Source organism: Neodiprion lecontei, chromosome 1 (assembly GCF_021901455.1).
Source record: "Neodiprion lecontei isolate iyNeoLeco1 chromosome 1, iyNeoLeco1.1, whole genome shotgun sequence".
Lineage (NCBI taxonomy): Eukaryota > Metazoa > Arthropoda > Insecta > Hymenoptera > Diprionidae > Neodiprion > Neodiprion lecontei.
In genome coordinates, this window is record NC_060260.1 from 4,139,498 (window position 1) to 4,157,536 (window position 18,039).

The 18,039-nt window shown below is 43.7% G+C and overlaps 1 protein-coding gene across 9 annotated transcripts in view; it reads left to right on the forward strand.

The window, feature by feature from the left end:
- Window positions 1-3,112: 3,112 nt before the first annotated feature.
- Window positions 3,113-18,039, forward strand: part of LOC107227927 (glutamate receptor ionotropic, kainate 2) — a 63,147-nt gene continuing 48,220 nt past the window's right edge. For all 9 annotated transcript variants that reach the window (XR_006906406.1, XR_006906407.1, XM_046746604.1 and 6 more), the window contains exons 1-3: window positions 3,113-3,386; window positions 3,497-3,599; window positions 7,640-7,819. Coding sequence is in view for 7 of the 9 variants with exons in the window: in XM_046746604.1 (XP_046602560.1) it covers window positions 7,732-7,819 (88 nt within the window). In the remaining 2 variants the exon portion in view is untranslated. The remainder of the gene's footprint in view (window positions 3,387-3,496; window positions 3,600-7,639; window positions 7,820-18,039) is intronic.

Here is an 18,039-nt window from a genome sequence, read left to right on the forward strand (position 1 = left end):
TAGGAACCTTGCGAAAATAATTAAACGATTCTTCGACGAGAATTTCCAAACATCTCGGTACAATCAACTGGAAATAAATTAATTAATTGTAATTCTGATGCATGTTGCCGTTGTCTGCATGAGAAGAGCAATGATTATACAATAACGCGGAGCTAATATCGTGATGTAGCGTTACCAGTTGATATACGCTTCATATCGCACTACAATTTATATTACAGTTCTCGCATGTTCGTTGTATAGCCCCAACTTGATGTATAGGGGTTGAATTTACGTCCGCAACGTCGCAGCATCATATCGAACCAAAAGGTAAATTGCTCGTGCGTGAACGTCGCTTTTATCTCACTCTCTCTGTCTCTTGCTCTCTGTCCGTTCAGTTTGCTCTTTTACTTTCATCTTTATCTGACGATTTACTTTTTTCTGTTTTTTTTTTCTCTCTCTCTTTGCTGTAATAAACCCAGATACCGGCAGAATTTTCCTGCTCGGAATGAAGACCGGAGGGGAAAAGAATATTCACAGCGGCCAATTAAGGTAAATTAAAAGCACTGCGAGTACAGTAAGGAACATCCTTTGGAGGAGGTTCAAACGACTTTATCATTTTCACAAAGGACCTCAGACTGGCTAGTTCGTTATCCTCGAGAATAGGAGAAATTAAAATGAAATGAGTTAAAGGAATTGAAAAACAAATTTCGTAACAGAAGAACCACGTTTTAGTCTCCTGTCGAATCGAGAAATTTCCATTTAACTTTGTTTATTCTCGTCGGGATAAACCGTATGCAGCTTTTCAACTCTTGTGCAAATTCTGAATAAATTTTACGTCGTTCGATGCTCGTTCCACATTTTTTTTTATTCTTTTTTTTTTTTACAAGTATGTGCCAATACAACGTGTCTCGATCTTGGCAGCGCGGAGCAGTGATTCTCACGTTTGCATAAGGACGACTTCAATAGCCCTCAAAGGTTCTAAGGACCGGGGAAAAAAGCGAGTGGCAAAATTCGGGGTCGGCGGAGGGGGAGGAGGGGATAAGAAGAGCCGAGCTTCCGCATCAGCAGAAATTCGAGACATCTTGTGAATCCGGGAAGGTGAAAGAGGGCTGTGAAGAGGTGAAGAACGAGGACGAAACGTCCCCAGTCGTATACAAGTTATTAAATACGTGATAACCGGGACGCCTGGAACCGTAAAAAAGTTTATCGTAAGAGTAAGAAAAAATTACGGGAAGATCCAGACGACTCGAGCCGGCCTTTGCGAACTGCAATAAACCTGCAAGAATGATTTTATACCGCGTGGCTTTGTATATTATGCATATGACGCGCTGAGCTGCCTTCGGTTTCGTTCGCCCCGCGTCGATACAATACCGCGCCACGTCTCGACCATAAACGGTATTGTTATTCCCGAGGAAAGTTGACGGGGATATTTTCCGTGAGCACAACCCCCCGCTTACAGCTGGGGTACTTGATGCTCGGGCAAACGCAGACACATATTTCCCTGTTTATATTCACTCGTAGACTGTGTTTTACTTCCAAACCATCGCGGCGAGGGTGCCTTACACACGCAATACAACAGCCTTCCCGACCCTTTGAAGAAACGTGCGATGCTCAAACACGTGCTGGATGATTTTGGTCGTCTGTTGGACGAACTTGTACTTAACGAATAGGGCTTGCGGTTCAATCGTTATTTTAAATCACGTTTCCGGGATTCAAGGCTCGGTATGGTAAAATACATGTGTACGTATACATGCGCCACATAAGCTCTTGGAACAAAGTAGAATTTGAATAAATTACCGCGCGACGCAAGTTGGAGGAGATTAAATTCGCGACGAGGGGTTGCTGGTTGTTGCTGGGGTGAGTAATGAGCGGGTATTGTAAAAAGTTCGGAACGTGCGGCGGCTCGCGTCTTCTACGTATAAGGTATTCCTCGACGAATCCTCATCGGCGGAGGTTATTTTCATTGTCTCAATTCCGACCGCACCGAACGATCGTCTCGGCGACCCGAAAAACCGCGCTCTCTTCAACCCTCCGACAGATAAATGCAAATTTTCGCGATCTCATTGAAAGTCGGGTGGACGAATCAGCTGCTTTCCGCCTCACGCATCCTCGCCTTTGAACCTCGCACGCAGGTCACGCGCATCCCTCAATTCTAACGAATTTTAAACATCGTATGCCGAACGTTGTCCTTCCACACGGGTGTGGCTGGCAAATCTGATAATATACAGCTATTTGGTTACCACTTTTACCGGTTAGATAACTCGGAGCTTTTCCAGCTGAAAATATCCCCGCCCAGTCGCGTTTGATACGCATTGAAGATCTGTATACACGAGAGAAGATACGTAAACAACGAAATTCTGTGAGAAAATTGTGAAGGTTGGGTGAATTGAATTCTACTTGAATTCAGACACGTCTGTATAAATAGTAACAACACAATCGGTAGTAGGTACTGTGATTAATCGCGTGTAGTTTTAGAATGGCGATGAAATACGTTCGAGGTAAATTTTTCAAAACATTGCGACGTCGTCCTTAGAAATAAATGTAAAGTGGTAAAAATGATTGTGAATTTACGAAATTAGGTTGCAAATTTACAAATTCGAAGTAGCGAGGTAAATTACTGTGTACATGTTTTAAACTCACGATAACAAAAATTTGACTTTGCTAAAATCAATAGGAAAAATCACAAAAAATTAATTTGAATTTACTACCTTGTTGCATTTGTGAATTGAATAAACAGTAAACGTACGGTGAATATCCTTTTCCGTGTCCGAATAAAACTTTCAATACAGTACAGGAAGTTCCAATGTACAGAAATTTTTAACAGTGCTGAATTACCAAATTCACGTAGAAAATATCCACGACATTTTCGTCGGAGGAAAAATGTTTTCCCTCAAGCATCGAGGCGTCGGGGTCCCGCATGCAAGGATATACGAGTAAGCATCCTTACAGACGACGGGTTATTTCTCGGTTCGAATACCGGGCAATAGGCAGACACCCGCGGTACGTGCCGGGAAGGAGTTTGAGGAGGAGCTTGCGCCACGTGCGCGTTCGGCGCCGGCGCCGCAAGCTCCTCGAGCACGTGGCGAGTTTCGAAAGACTAGTAGTAGCCGTCGGTGCGCGTCGGCCGAGGCCGAAGGGTGGCGCCATAGGCGGTTGCTTCGGACGAGGAGAGAACAGTCGCGCGCCGGCCGCCGCCAGGACTAGATTCGCGTGTTCGTTGTTCGGTAAGTCGCTTCCTGCTTCTCTTGTTTTCCCAGAGTTGTTCGTGTAGTTTCGAGAGCTTGCGAGGCGCCGCGGCGTCGCGTTCCTCGATCGCCGTCCCTCTCCTCCCGCAAGCTCGATTGTCCGTTTCGAATATAAGTATCGAGGGGCTGAGAAAGCGGAAATATGCCTGTCGAACAGTTTCAGTGAGTTGTTATTTTTCGGTTTGTTTTTTCTTTCTTTTTTTTTTTTTTTCTTCTCTCTTATTTTCTATTTTTCTTTCTTCGCTCCGCTTGTGTGTGGGAAAACCAATCAGGCTGTCCAATCGTCGACGGTTAGCCGGAGGATAATAATATTTTCACCCGTTGAACAACCGATGCGGGATAATTCTCGAGGGGACAACAACCGCCGACAACTGCGTAAGTAGATCGACCGATTCAATATTCTGTATTATAATTCAAACTTTTAATTAATACGTGATATACTTTTACGATTTGCATAATAATCTGCATACGATATTTAACGTTTAAGCACATATTTATTGTAACAAGTCACATGCCCTCAAAGCGCGAATAAATAGCGAGAGAGGCTTTGGCGGTGGATCGAATAAATTTACGATCCAAAACGTGAATAATTATATTTCATCCGAAAAGTCTAACTAAAGTTTATCCCTCGCACAGGCTCGACGTAACAACCCAGGTTGTAATGTGTATAGGTGAACAGGTAGGACACGGACATTACACGTGCGTCGCAAACGCGAGCATGGAATAATAAAGCCGGGATGGTTAAGAGAAGGTGCGGGGGTGGGGGAGAAGGGGCAAATGGCGGGCGTATAAACAAGGTACACACGAATACTGACTGCACGGGGCTTAGGCATGCCTGGGGAGCGTTTAAAAGATAAGGCCAACAATTTTCTTTCTATTCTTTTTACCTTTCCTCGTCCTCCCTCCTCCTCGACAGCCGTTTTTTTCTTGCTCGACCCCCTTCACTCCGTTCCCATAGTAGAGACAAGGCTTTGAGCCGCTTTGTAGCCGGGGAAAAACGTATATACATATATGTGTGTGTAACCGGCATCGCCGAGCCGCACCTAACAAAATCCCCAAACGGACGTAAAACTCTGCGACATCCAGCTCAATTTAACTGGAAGCATCGCCCCCGTTATGCCCCCGTCTCGCACCCACCCCTGAGCTTTATAATTTTCTCGAAGAAGAAATATAAAGCATCCCCTCCACCGCCGACGAGTTCTGTGCCTCACGCGTATGGCCATATCTTGCCGCCATTTTATCCCCTCCTTGTTTTCACCCTTCGGCTGATTTCATCATCTGACGTTACTAACCCAGTCAGAAAACTATCCAGGTATACTGGACCAGAAATTCCGTCACTCGATTTCCTTCTCTCTGGGTTTGAAATTATCATCTTTGCCTTGGATAATTTAACTGTTACTTATTGCTCACTTGATATTCGATCGATCGATCAATCAATTAGGTAATCAATAGTCAGTGTAACCCACAAATAATGATATCGAGATCGATAATTATTATTCAGAACGCTTGTCCTTACAAATTAATGTTGACTTTTCTTTTCTTTTTCTTTTTTTTTTTTATTTTGTTTTTCTTTTTCCTAGCGTATCGTGAAATTACAGTATTTGCCCGAAGTTTCCACCGCGTATATTTGTTGACGCTCGCTTTCTCAAAACGCTATGTTTGTACGCGGTGAGCATTCGGAACGTTGAGATTCATATCGGGATTATTTATAGCGTACATTTGTTAGATAATTTCATTGTCTACGCGATGCATCCAGCATCCCTGCGCCCATGATTCTCTTGGCTGCTCGTATACCTGCATCACTTTTATTTTTGTGGGGGAGATTTTATCCTCCGAACAAATCAGGCTCTCCCTGCATCTCACAACCGAATAAACCGCTCTGATTATTCCAGTAAATTCTCGCCACAAACGGAACACGAGAGTTTTCTGCAAAATTTCCGTATTTGCCTGTTTTTTCTCCCCTGTTAATTCTTTCTTATTTGCGGAGAAATTTTTTTCCCTTTTTTTTGTCAATCTATAAGTTTAATTAAAAAAAAAAAAAAGAGTATGATTTTCGTACATTATACGGGGATAAAAAAAAAGCTGGAACGACGCACGGGTACCGGAATAAAAGAATCTGAAGAAGGTGTAAAAATGTTTCAAGGATTATCCCGATTACCATTCGAGCTTTTCAGAAATCCAGTCGACGCCGTGACGTTTTCCGGTAAAATTTCCTCCGGTGGTAAAATCCGACCGCACAATAATTCCGTGCAAGGTCTTGTCCGCTCGAGTCGAAGGGCCGAAACCAAAGACCTGATGAAATTCCGTCCGCTGGATAAAAATGGCAGTTCCTTTTATATTTCCAGGCTGTTAACGTGCCTGAATGGGGCATGCCATGCCATAGAGGGTAAGCACACACGGGGACGGTTGGGAAACGGAGAGCGAATGGAAGATTCGCGCCGAGGCGCCAGTCGGTCTGCACGTTAGTCTCGCGCTATAGTTTCCATTGATCTGTCAATAGCCTGCACGGGATTTCGCGGGCTACGCGAGGCAAGCCACGTGCCTTATTTATTTCTCCCTCCGTATTCCGCGCCCCCGTTTCCAATACTTTGACGAATTTCCCCGGCGTAAAATGGCCGCCGTTGTTGATACACCGCGAAGGACGGTTGGATCCTCGCCGAGCTGATTCGAACCCCCTCTTCCGATCTAATTGCCAATATTTCGTCTCGTTTGATCGTCGAGTGCTGAACTAATATCTTGAAGAAATAAGAAATATGTAATTGGACGAGGTTTGTTTGATTGAAAAGTCTGGGAACGCGAGAGAATTAATGTGAAAATTAGTTATACTTTTGTTCCATTATTTCTGTGCCGTTTAATTAACGGATAAATTCTGAGTACGATAGGCGATACCGACTTTAAGGATCTTCTCGGGAGGAAAGGGATCCCCACCCTAGCTGCGACATGCCAATGTCCTCGTATCGCCGATCCGTTCTCGCATCTCGTTTCACTTAGCCTTCGGCTTTGCAGGCGGGATAATCGAAGGGCCGAAGAAATGCACACACATACAAACGCAGCTTTGAATTCGCCGATCGTAATCTCGAGATTTCGAAGCATTTCAATTACACTCAAGTGTATTACAATCACGTAGTGAGCCGGAGTTTTTTCTCCGATATTTTCCCGCCCACTATATTCTCGAAGGGTTCTTTTTTCCTCGACGTGTTTCGGTTTTCTCGTGTAATACCGGCCGGCTTCCTCGCTATGAGTCTGCAAAAATTCGGTCTCCTAAAAAATCCTTAAAAATGGAGGGAAATTCTCTCTCCGTAATGTCTTATCCAAAATATGGATACTTTGTATGCATAGAAATTACGCATCTACGAAAAAGTCTGATAAAAGTTGCAGTAAACTGCCAAATAATAAAATTTCCGATACGACAGCGAGACGTACGAAGCTGCGAATTTCTCGTCATTCTTTAATGTCGGCTGATATTTTTATTTTCTTTCTCCCTTACGCTAACGTTGAGAAAACTTTGGGAGAAGTTTTCTACTGTTTTTTTTTTTTTTTTTTTTTTGTTTTTTTGTTTTTTTTCCGCCACCTTCGTCTCCCTTCTCAGCAAATTTACTCTGCAGGCGACACTGCCGTGTGCCCTAAACTTTCCGAGAGTTCGGCAGGGGGAAGAAGAAGATAAAGGAGAAGGAGAAGGACGAAGGGAGCGCAGTGGAAGCCCGCGTGTCGGAAGTGCGTTGGCGCGTGTAAAGCTTAAGGATCAGGAGGCGAGCTTAGTAAGAGTCCTGGGGGTGCTTCTGCGGCTCGAAGCAAAGAACCGTTGGTTCGACTTTAACGGACCTCGATGCCTCGGCATCCTTACCCCCTTCGACGCATACTTTATTCGACTAATTCGACTCGGGAAGTGAGGCTTCACCTCCCCGTCTCGCCGCGACTCACTTGCCGGAGAAATTAATTCTACCCTTTCCACCAATTTAGCGAGTTCTGATTTCCTCACCAAGAAACACGGACAACCCATAGAACGCGTATCTTTACACCCTATGATCGTTCGTCTTAATTGAACAAGGGACAAACCGCAGGGGGCGGTCCAATTTCATGAGTAGGTATCTTGCAGTGAGAGGAGAAGCGATAAGATTTTAGTTTTTATCGTACATATTTTCTTTTTTTCTCGAGGATGTTTTCAACTTCTTACAGGAATAATTCTGGACAAAGTGTTTTTTTCTGTACGTAGAGGCTAATTCATATCCGAAGGGGGCTGCAGATTATAACTACTGTAAAATATTTTGAAGAAACTGGGTGATTTTTTGTTTTTTTTTTTCTTAAACACGAAATCAGTTATTTCTGCAAAGAAAATTAGTCGGACGAGTGATTACAATGCACACCGTTGTAATATTCAGGGACAAATGACTGATCTCTGGTGATATCTTTCGCAGGTTCCGAGAGAAGGAGCGAGTAGTGGAAGCGGAAGTGGTTTTAGGAAGGGCTGGCGAAGGGCTGGCGGAAGGCTGGCGGTCCGAGATGAGCGATGAAGGGGGGCCTGGGCTGCCTGCTAGCCTCCGTCTTCGTAGTTCACATCGTCAACGTGAACGGACTGCCGCCGGTGGTGAAAATCGGTAAGCTTAACACCGGTTCGTTGAATCGTTGCGTGGAGAACAATGTCTACCTACGGAACTTAAATTGGAGAAACAAAAGGAAAAGCATCGCGATGAGACGAATTTTCCGTCGAACGAATGATTCGAATTTTATATTTTCAAACTACCTACCTTTTAATTTTCTCACGAATAAACGCGCCTACTGTTAAGCTTTGGAATCGTCAAGTACCTACGCAAGTTTTTAAAAACGATCTCGCTGTGTAAGCGCAAAGCTGTTGTCGAATGAGAGAGAAACTCGGGAAAGTTGTTGGAAAATAAACGATCCTTGTCGGTTTACGATGGCAATAAACAAAGGGTTTCCCAGCATCTCAGCAGCACCGAAGCAGAAATGGATTTATTAATTTCCGCCGCTTAGCGTTCGTCGTTAGCCAAATGGTTCGGCCAGACTGCAGGAATTCCAACGGGGCAAAACCAAACTCGAGAAATTTCTTTGTCTTGGGTGCTTGCGTATCCGTATGTATATGTATATGTATATATAGTCGTACATACATGTATATTTACGCTCCATTCTGTTCTGGCCCAAGATGCATGAATGATAAACACAGACCAAGGATATTTTGTTAAACGTAACATAAATAACAACGAAAAATGTGTCCGCGTTTTTTTTTTTCTCCGCAAGCTTTATACCCTCCACCATAACTCCGCGGCTCTGCGGGAAAGCACGGCTTGCGTTACCGCCAATATTTTCTAAAAATGTCACAATTCTGCGTTTTCGGTAGAAAACCGGACGTCCCGCAATTGCCGAGAGTTTCTCATTTTCCAGGATTATATACAGCAGGAAATAAATTGTTCCTCTTTTCAATTTTCGTATACCTTAAATCGATAAAAAATATATTCTCTTCCAGCAAATTTTCCCAGGGTAAAAACGACGTGTTTCGCGTTTTCCACGGAACACTTCACCCGCGTAGTAAACCTCAACGATTCCGAATCGAGCCGAGAGCTGCATTCGAATATCGCTGCAGATGTTGAAGTAAATTTGAATTTGAATAAAGTCCGTAACCATGCGGCGAAAGCTCGAAACGCCGCCGGTTATTTTCCTGAGCAGCTAGGCATCGTCGAAGCCCGGAATCGCTACTCCATTATACATCCCTCTTCTCGCTCAACACGGCAATTGTGCATTGTCGGTGGGTCGCAGAATCGTCGCCCGGTAGCATCCTGCGAATTCGTCCACATCCGCGGAATTCAGACTCGGTATTTCGCTCCCTAGCGTTTCTCTCCGCGAACGACAAGTGGGTGCGAAATCCGTTTCGTCCCTGGGATTAACCGTGAAAACTGTGGGAAACCCGGACGTCCGCAGGTGTTGGATCTCCGGAGCGCAGATTCGGGGGATGCAAACAACGCGATCCGCGAAACAAATGGAGCCCCTCGCCTCCGTCAAACCGAGCTTCCCGCATCCCCGCTGCAAGCTCAAAGTCGTTCATCTCTTGCCTAGATTCCATGGCTCTTTTTTCTTTCCTTGTTCCTTGTCTAGATATGTTTTTTTTTTTTCCCCTTCTTCTTTATCATTTCCTTTCCGTGGTTTTCTTGGGGTTTTTTACGCCTCTTGAGTATTTCTTCATCCCACCCTATCCCGTTTTTCTTGAAAATTTAGGGGCGGGTTACGTGTGCGCGACTCTATGCGGACGGAGAGAATGAGGGTAATTTCGGGAATAGTCATCTCGGTGAAAATTGCGAATGAGATGACGAATCACCGTGGCTGGAAAGGAGCTTTATTCAACGCTACTGCGGCCCTATTTACCCTCGAAGAAAGGAAAAATCCCTCCGACGTCTAACTTTTTCTGTGTAATTTTTTAAATCCGACGAGACACTCGCCGAGGTTCATTTGTCTAGCTAGAAAGGGATTTCGACCGGTTTTCAAACCGTTTTATAAGCCCGTGTCACCGCTCTGGATTATAGCGATATTTTTCACCTTTCACTTTATTTTATCTTCACTGAAAATGAGAGCGAACCCCCTTTTTCAATTTACTTTACATTTTTTAATTCGTATATTGCGAGAAGCAGCTGCAGGGAGGAAAATCTTCCGAGAATTATGTGAAATAATTACCAAGACCGTGATTGCCTTGGCAACAGCAGCAGCAACCGCGAAAGATTCTTTTTTTTTTACCTTTTTTTTCTTTTTCTATCTCTTATACCCTCCGCTGGAAATTATATTGACGTACGAGATTATAAAAGTTTTAAATTCCGGTAAAACTACCTGCTGCTAGCTGCAGCGGGAAACTCGAAAGTTATGGTTCGCTGTAACGGGTATATTAGTGTGTATAACGATCGAGGGAACGGTAGGTAATATTGTTGGAAAAAACTTTTTTAAACATTTTTTTTTTTCATTTTACAGTGTAACTTCCCTGCATGGCACCTTTACGCGTAACCTCGGGTTAACGCAACTTAAATTCAAATCGCGCACAACTGCGTTTGACACTTATAAAACTTGCGTCGCAGCTCTCGCGTCAAATAAACGTCAATGTGTTGTTTTCATTTTCTTGTTTCTCTGCGGTAAGTAACTCAATCTTTGCTTCGCTTCGATTCACCGTTTTTTATATCAAAGAAAATTTAATAAGGACAAAACTATTTTTTTCGATAATAGGGTCTTTTCATCGAATTACCCTTTTTTGGTTTTCAGAGTTGGTCACTTTCGGTATATTAATTTCTCAATATCAAGATTCATCCCCAATAATATTTCACTCTCACGCCCTATTTTTAACAATGATTGTAATTCCAGGATCCCGATGTTACGATCGAGCGTTACTAATTTTCTTCACACATTTCTAAAGCGAATCAGTCAATAGATTCAATGCAAAGTAAGAAGGATCGTTTCTTCTTCTCTTCCACCTGAAACAATTTAAAGAAGAACACAAGGACCGTTATATCGACGAATCTGCAGCTAAGGCGTTTCTTCTTCCTTGGTCATTTGGCCCAGATTTGATAAAAGCCCCTTTCTGAATTACAGCCGTCAGGTTAAAGTAAATAGTTGGTTCTAAAAGATATCGGACTTCAGCACCGGAAGAATTAAACTTTTCGCAACTCCTTCGTTGGTTTTCCGTAATCGTCGTATTTTTCGGTGTCCTTCAACTCGCGTATAATCTTTCCGTGGAATTCGATTTTCAACGTCGCATTTCCGCACGATATTAGCTGCGTCGCGTGGACGGTATTTTAATCCTAAAATTTGGGGGTGAGTTTGCACAGGGGTGTGGGGTAAAGTAAGGAGAAACCGGGGAGGAACGAAGGCGAGCCTGAGATGATGGCCAATTGATAAAAAGTTGGACCGGACTTCGTCTCGCGCTTGCTTAGAAAAGTTTCGGTTACTTTATGACGTTCCCAAAGTTTACCCCGCCGCCACCGTCGCCCTGAGATAACTCGATATAACGGGGCGACGGAAGACAGCCGACAAAACAGCCCCCCGGCTCGACTTGACTTTACTCGACTCGGCTTTACTCGTCGAATATGGTTTATTGGATTACTATTTCTTGCCCCGTTTCTCCCGGGCGGGAATCGCTCGCCGTATCTCTACCCCTAATTGCAAATAGCGATGTACGCGAGGTTTGTGTACGGCGAACGGACGTCAATCGAGGCGCAATTTCAACCCCCGAAGTAAAGACGATGGAAAGAGAAACGAGGCGGGCGTTTAGACGAGAAAGAATTCCGCAAGCGTGATTTAGCAGGGAAATAAGATTGAAAGAATTCAGAAGCTGCGTAGCGAAATTCATTGAATTTTAATGAAAGCTTTCGCGTCAGTTTCAATTTATCATTGACGTTATATCGCGACAACTATGCGATGATAAATAATTCTGGCCATATTTTTATCTTATCTTATTTTAATTTTTTTTTTTTTTTTCTCTCGACTTCTCTGTATGTTTTTGGAACAAAGAACATCTCGCTGAGATAAAGCCTAACGATCCGTTGCTTTTCCTTTCTCCTCTCGTTTCCGCTCTCTCTAGCCATCAAAGTCTACTTTCCCAAGAATCTGCTGCTTTGATCAGAGGTGATTGTCGGCGGTGGCTGTTCGTTTTTCTTTCATCGATAAAACGAGCCAAGATGGTGAAAATAAGAAAAGGAGCCACTCGCAAACGCTTATATATCGCATACAATGTACGACCACTAACCGGCCACTTCACTTTTTTGGCTGCTAACGTAGAATGCTTGATAGAACACAAAAAACTTTCCTCAGATTACCAGATTGTACGTCGCACGACGGAATATAGGGTTTCCATTGACCTGGATGCGATCGTATCAATTACATAACATATGTGTAATAAGCTGGTCCCAAAAATCGACTATAGTTTTCTTCGAAGTCACATGTTCAATAGTTGTAACAAGAGGAAATCAGACACCTGTTATAATTTGAGCCCTTAATATTAATATTTAGTGGTTCCTGCGGGTAATTTTTCATTTTCCATTCAATTAATACGAGAAAATATTTTTTAATATTTTTGAATTTTGTATCTCAGTAACGAGGCAATTTATATAAACTTCCGATACACGTTTTTGTAGGCAATTCAATTCTCTACAAAAAAGGTATCTTATAATTTTTTGGCAACTAAACTCTGTCAAATGTTATTCAAGGTTAAATTTGAAATCATGTAATTAATTTTCAACGTAAGCAAATTTATTTTGTAATTGTTATAAGCAGTAATATGTAATATATGTTATTTCACTTTAAAAGCACCTATTTGAGCAAAAAGTGAAGTAAAAAAAATAGAGGGTGACTTTTTTTGGACCAGTTTAGTCCATAATGTATGTATCTGAGCGAGAAAGGAAATTAGAAAAGAAAAGAAATTTCCCACCGAAAGAGAGATTATTATTACAAAATTTCTTTTTCCTCTTCTTCTCCTTCTTCCTCTTCTTTTTCTGTTCGGTTCCTTGATACATTTCGGACAGTTTGACGGGAGTAACTAGAAGTTTTCAAAACGACTTTCAGCCTGTGCACGAACCTTCACAAATTTACTTTTTCCGAGTTTCAAATTGGCACAGCTCGAAGTTAAATTGAAAAACAAACTGAAGTGGTATCGAGATTTTCACGATTGCAGATCGAAACGTCATACACCCTCCGCAGGGATTGACAAATTGCTAAATTACCAAATTGGAAAACAGTATGAAAAAATTAAAAGCAACGTTACCCCGAATCTGCGAAATTGGAAAATTCCTCGATGCCGATGATCAAAAATATACACGCGTTGTGATTCGGTGAAAATAATTTACAGTTTGGCACGTGGACGTTGACCAGCTTCGCTCTTATCTGTGGCACCCTCTGTTGGGGCGTCGAGGGTCGTATCGGTCGAATCGGGAACCAGAACCTCGTTGTCGGTCATAATAGGGTAAAACGGTATTGAATAACGTTTTGCCGGAAGCTGCAGCGCCGAGTATCCCGCACTCGAACGGCCCTCTGGGTATGATTGATTGATCACGATGGGCCATTTGACCCCCGCATGCTGCACGTTCGGATGCATCGAGAGCTACCCATTTGCAGTTCAGCCCTGTTACTTGTCCCCGTGTAGATAATCACGCTGCGTGTCACACTGGCGCGATCATATTTTCGGTAATCAATCACCGCACAGAATCGGCCGGTAAAATTTAGCTGCAGCAAATTTCTACTCGTCGTAATTCTCGCAAAGTAGTTCTGCACCGAAGTCTGTCAACTCGGTGTCCGAATAGATGGATCGTTGATTTAATCAAGCTGAAGTTGGTAACGTAAACGTAACGAAGCCTCGGGTTGAAAAGAATCGTCATTATTGGGCAACTTAAAAATGACTTTCAACATGTTGACCTTTCAAAATTAAAGTATATTTTGTTTCTAATAGTTTACTAAGTTTCCGACACTCCTAAAGATGCGAATTAGCGATTCTTCGTACACACGCGTCGTTAGAGCAACGTTGCTAACTTCATTCTCATTACATTTATAATATTCGGAACCAATTTCTGTCAGCAATTTATCCGGCAGAACTTTGCGTTTACGAATTTTTCACAATTGTCATAGGAAGTAAAGTATCCGCGACAATTCTCCTCATCTGGTCTCGGTTTACTCGGTACGTAGAAATGGTATCGCCTCTCATGGAAGTCGAGGACAAGCTTTTACAGACGCGATAAACAGCGGTAAACGCGGAATGCATTCTCGCAAGGGGGAAGCTGCAGTGGATCGCTATTACCGCACAGTTACTGCTCGACGACCCGGCGTGTAACCTGCAGATGAACACTCCTATACCTTTTTCCAAGCACCCGTTGCACACCCTCTGAATTACCTCACGCTATGCATTTGTGATTCTCGAATGGAACGGTGAAAAACTCACCGATTTAACCAATCCTGCACTGCGTCTCGCAATTGAATTTGTATCTAGATCAATCGATCGTTGATAAATAGTACACTTCTGGCGTTGATTTACCGAAACTTGTAAAAATTGTGGATCGTTTTGTTGCATTCCTGTTCGTGAATTGTCATCATCCGCAGACGTTTTTTCTGATCGTTGCGCGTATCAAACGGGGCCTAATTTGTTTCTTCTGAGATGGGACGCGAGTCTGAAACTCTCGTAACGTGTAATTCCATCCCCCCACCCGCCTGGCTGGCGACTTAATATACCGGAGGTTGATTTCATGTAGGACCGAATGTCGTGGCGAGTAGCATAAAAACGTCGTAAAAGTTGGAGAGAGAAAAAAAGGAAGCGAAGACTAACAGCGAACATCGCGCTATACTTGCTCATTTTTGCGTCAACACTCGCTTTTCTTCCCAATTTATTTCTCTCTTTCTCATCACCTTTCGGTTCGTGAGAAATTTACCTACTCGAAAAATTTGAGCTTTCAACGAATTCACGAGCTGAAGGCTTGACTTATATTCTCCATGCGAAGAACCTTGTGTTATACACTTGACTTTGAAATTGAAGTACTGAAAATAAATTTATCGAAAGTGCCGAACTCATGGACCGGGTATTTATTCCGTTTCGGGATTCCGGGCCGATTGGAAACTTCCGGGGATTAATTTTCGCGCCAAGGAATAAATATCAACGTTTGTCGAGGTTATCGGCGCCCGTAACTCAGCAGAAGTCGCGCGTTATCCTTTTCTGCAGCACTTCGAACATCCCCCGGGATTCACCCTCATCTCGAATCCTTATCTCTCTCGAATCCTCGAGTCCGAGTTGCATTCTCCGACCGCGTTGACCTCCTCGGTCACTTTATTGCTTTCGATTTTGCATACAAAACTTGTCCTATATACGAACCTGATTTATACAAATGCGTAATTCTTCATCCTCGATGCATCACGTGCTTTCTATTGCATTCCGATTTTACACAAGATCCGAAAAAAAGAAATCTTACCTACGAACAGAATTGGAGGATCGAATAGACGCCGCATGGTTTCGGTCGATGGAAAGTTTCATGAAGCTGAATTAGCTGACTTGCTAACCGCTTTCCAATAAAGAATCCGGGTGAACAAAAATGTTTATTTCTCTTTATTGGTGTTTTCTTCCATTGGTTTTTTGAAACCAGCTGGTATCATCGTCGGTCTAAATTCCATCTGCTAATTACACTTTGCGAATATCGTTGGCTCTTGCCAAAAAAAAAAAAAAAATCACGAGTCCTTCAATCTGCGTTCAAGAGTCATTCTTCGGAGTATTTCAACTTACTTTAATACTAATGTTTTTTTTTTTTGAAACGGACTTCGTTAACTTCATGCCGGCATGTCTGAACGAGTAGTTTTTCATGCGTTTTTATAATAGAGCAGGGATTATACCCACGACGAGGACGAGTTTGCAGTGCCCGATCTGCAGGACGCACGGCGCCGAGTCGCTGTTTGTGTTAAAAGTTTGGTGACGCCGGCGCGTAGAATAGTAGATACGCTATTAGAAGACTGTATGCTTGCGTGAGAGAGTATACATATATTTTCATAGTTCAGTACGAGAGCGATGATCCCCCTCTGAAATATATCTCCTTCATTTTTCTTACTCTTCAGTCATTTCTCCTTTCTTCCATTACTCTGACACCCCCCCTTCCGCGAGATAGTCGTTTTACCCAACATACTCGATTTGTCAATTTCCCTTTTTTCGAAGACTGCAGAGATTTCAGTTACTGAAATACAGAGCGATGTCGAATTCACTAAACACGATGTATTCACGATGATTAAAATATTCACCGATCGAAGGAAAATGAATTTCAAAAGCTCAAGAGCTTGCGGAAATGACTCGATTGGAATCGCTCTATTTTCACGGAAAAAAAAGCACAACGCGGACGTAAAGACCGAGCGATTTCGATCTATGTACTATTTATTTGCCGCAAGCTCGCAAGCATCTCAAGACTCAATTTCTTCCTCAATCGCAATCACGTCTTAGGCAACTTAATATCAAATGCGTGCTGAGTTGTTCCAACAACAAATTCATTCTGAAATCATTTCGCAAAGAGCGACGATGAGACGACGTCTCTCCGTCGATATCCGGGACAGCTGGATGCAATCTTCACAGAGTGTTGAACCTCGGTTTTAATGCGTTAAAACGACGGCACTGGTCACCATTGTCAGACGGTGCGACAACTGGCTCGGCACTCGGTCAACTGTGTGGCATAAAGAGCCACCCTTCTGCCGCTCTCGAGGCCGGTGCTTTAAAACGACTTTCAAGTCCGGACGAGCTTTCGCCGTTCCGCTTCTTTGTCTGCGTTGTGGCGAGCCGCTGATCCTTCAAAGGATTCTCGAGATTTCCTTAGAGTACTTAAGCCGAGTCAAGCGAGGCGGTATCCTTCTCGGCTGAACGACGTGTAGGTCCGAAATCCCGGTGAAGGTTAAAGCGAATTTAAGTCAGGCACACTTCGTATTTCGACCCACAGCTTTCGCCGCTGACAATGATGATAAACACGGGACTGCAGTGATGCAAAAATTTTTCACACACCTCTTCAAGGACACTCCATAAAGTCACGGTTTCTCCCGTAGACGAAAGGTTGTTCCGTCTTGTTCACCGGCGATAACTGCCCTCCAAACCATCCGCGTGGTCCGTGTCACGATACCGGAGCGTTACTTGTACAAGGCTCGAGCCATCCGCCGGGACGCAGCGTTCGGCGTGTAGCCACATCCTGCAGGAGTACATCCTAGTCTACCGCTAACGGGCAATGTCCTAAATTACCTGGCGGCCATCCAGGGCGATCACGGAGGGCCAAAAAGCACGCGATTCATCTTCCGTCACGATGTTTTTACTCCCCACTTCCATACGCTGTCTTTTGTGTATCCCGAACCGTTTCCATGAGGTTATACGGCGGAACAAAGGATGGCTCTGAGGATATTGGATGGATGGAATTTATTCCACATGGCGATTCATTGCCGATACACGAATGATTAAGGAATTTAAGGCGATAGTTCGATGCACAAGGGGGAGGAAACTGTAGTCTTCAAATTAAACGTGAACCTGACGCGAATTTATCACAATTATTTGTTTCAGCTAGATTTCAAATTATCTCATCAAAGGAAGCCGATCTTCGAAACAAATAAATAACACGTGCTTACTACAAGAAAATTGGAATACAGTCGGCAGTAATCGCTCGCTTTTTCCGACTCCGTGCTTTATTCGACGGTTTCCTTTCTACACCGAGTAGCATTACGTAATACGACCGGCAAATAAAATGTCCGATTAACGCTGGGGAATCAATCCACCAACAGCGCACTGTACGTACCATTATAACCGTACTTACACGCGTCAGGGTCACAATGCGACGTACCTACAAGGGAAATTCGCGTTGTAACGAGCGACACCGACGGTAAAAAGTCCGTTATACGTAAAGCAAACGAACGGCATCGACGTACATCGCGATAGCACCTTACACACATGCCTGTATTGCGCTTAGGTATAATTCGCAGGTACAGTACGCAGAGGCGAATCGCGTAAAATATTTAGCCGGGACGAGTCAATAGTTGGAAATCCGACGGGTGGGTCCAGGGACAGCCGATGAAGCCCCGAAGTGTAATCGCATTACAACCCTCGTCGTCTATCCATCCTCGACACACTCGTCTTTGCTATGCGTATACGATCCCACTCGCACGTTCGTTCACCTACACAACCGTCGACGTGTTCAACGATACCAAGATACGGTATCGAGGGAGACGTGCCACCCCCTCGCCCCCCCCCCCCCCCCCCCACCCTTTACCCACCGCTGCTTTCAAATTTTCAAGTACGACAGTGCGATTGCCTGTGTTCAACCTTCGTTGCTCGAAAAGCCTTTCGACC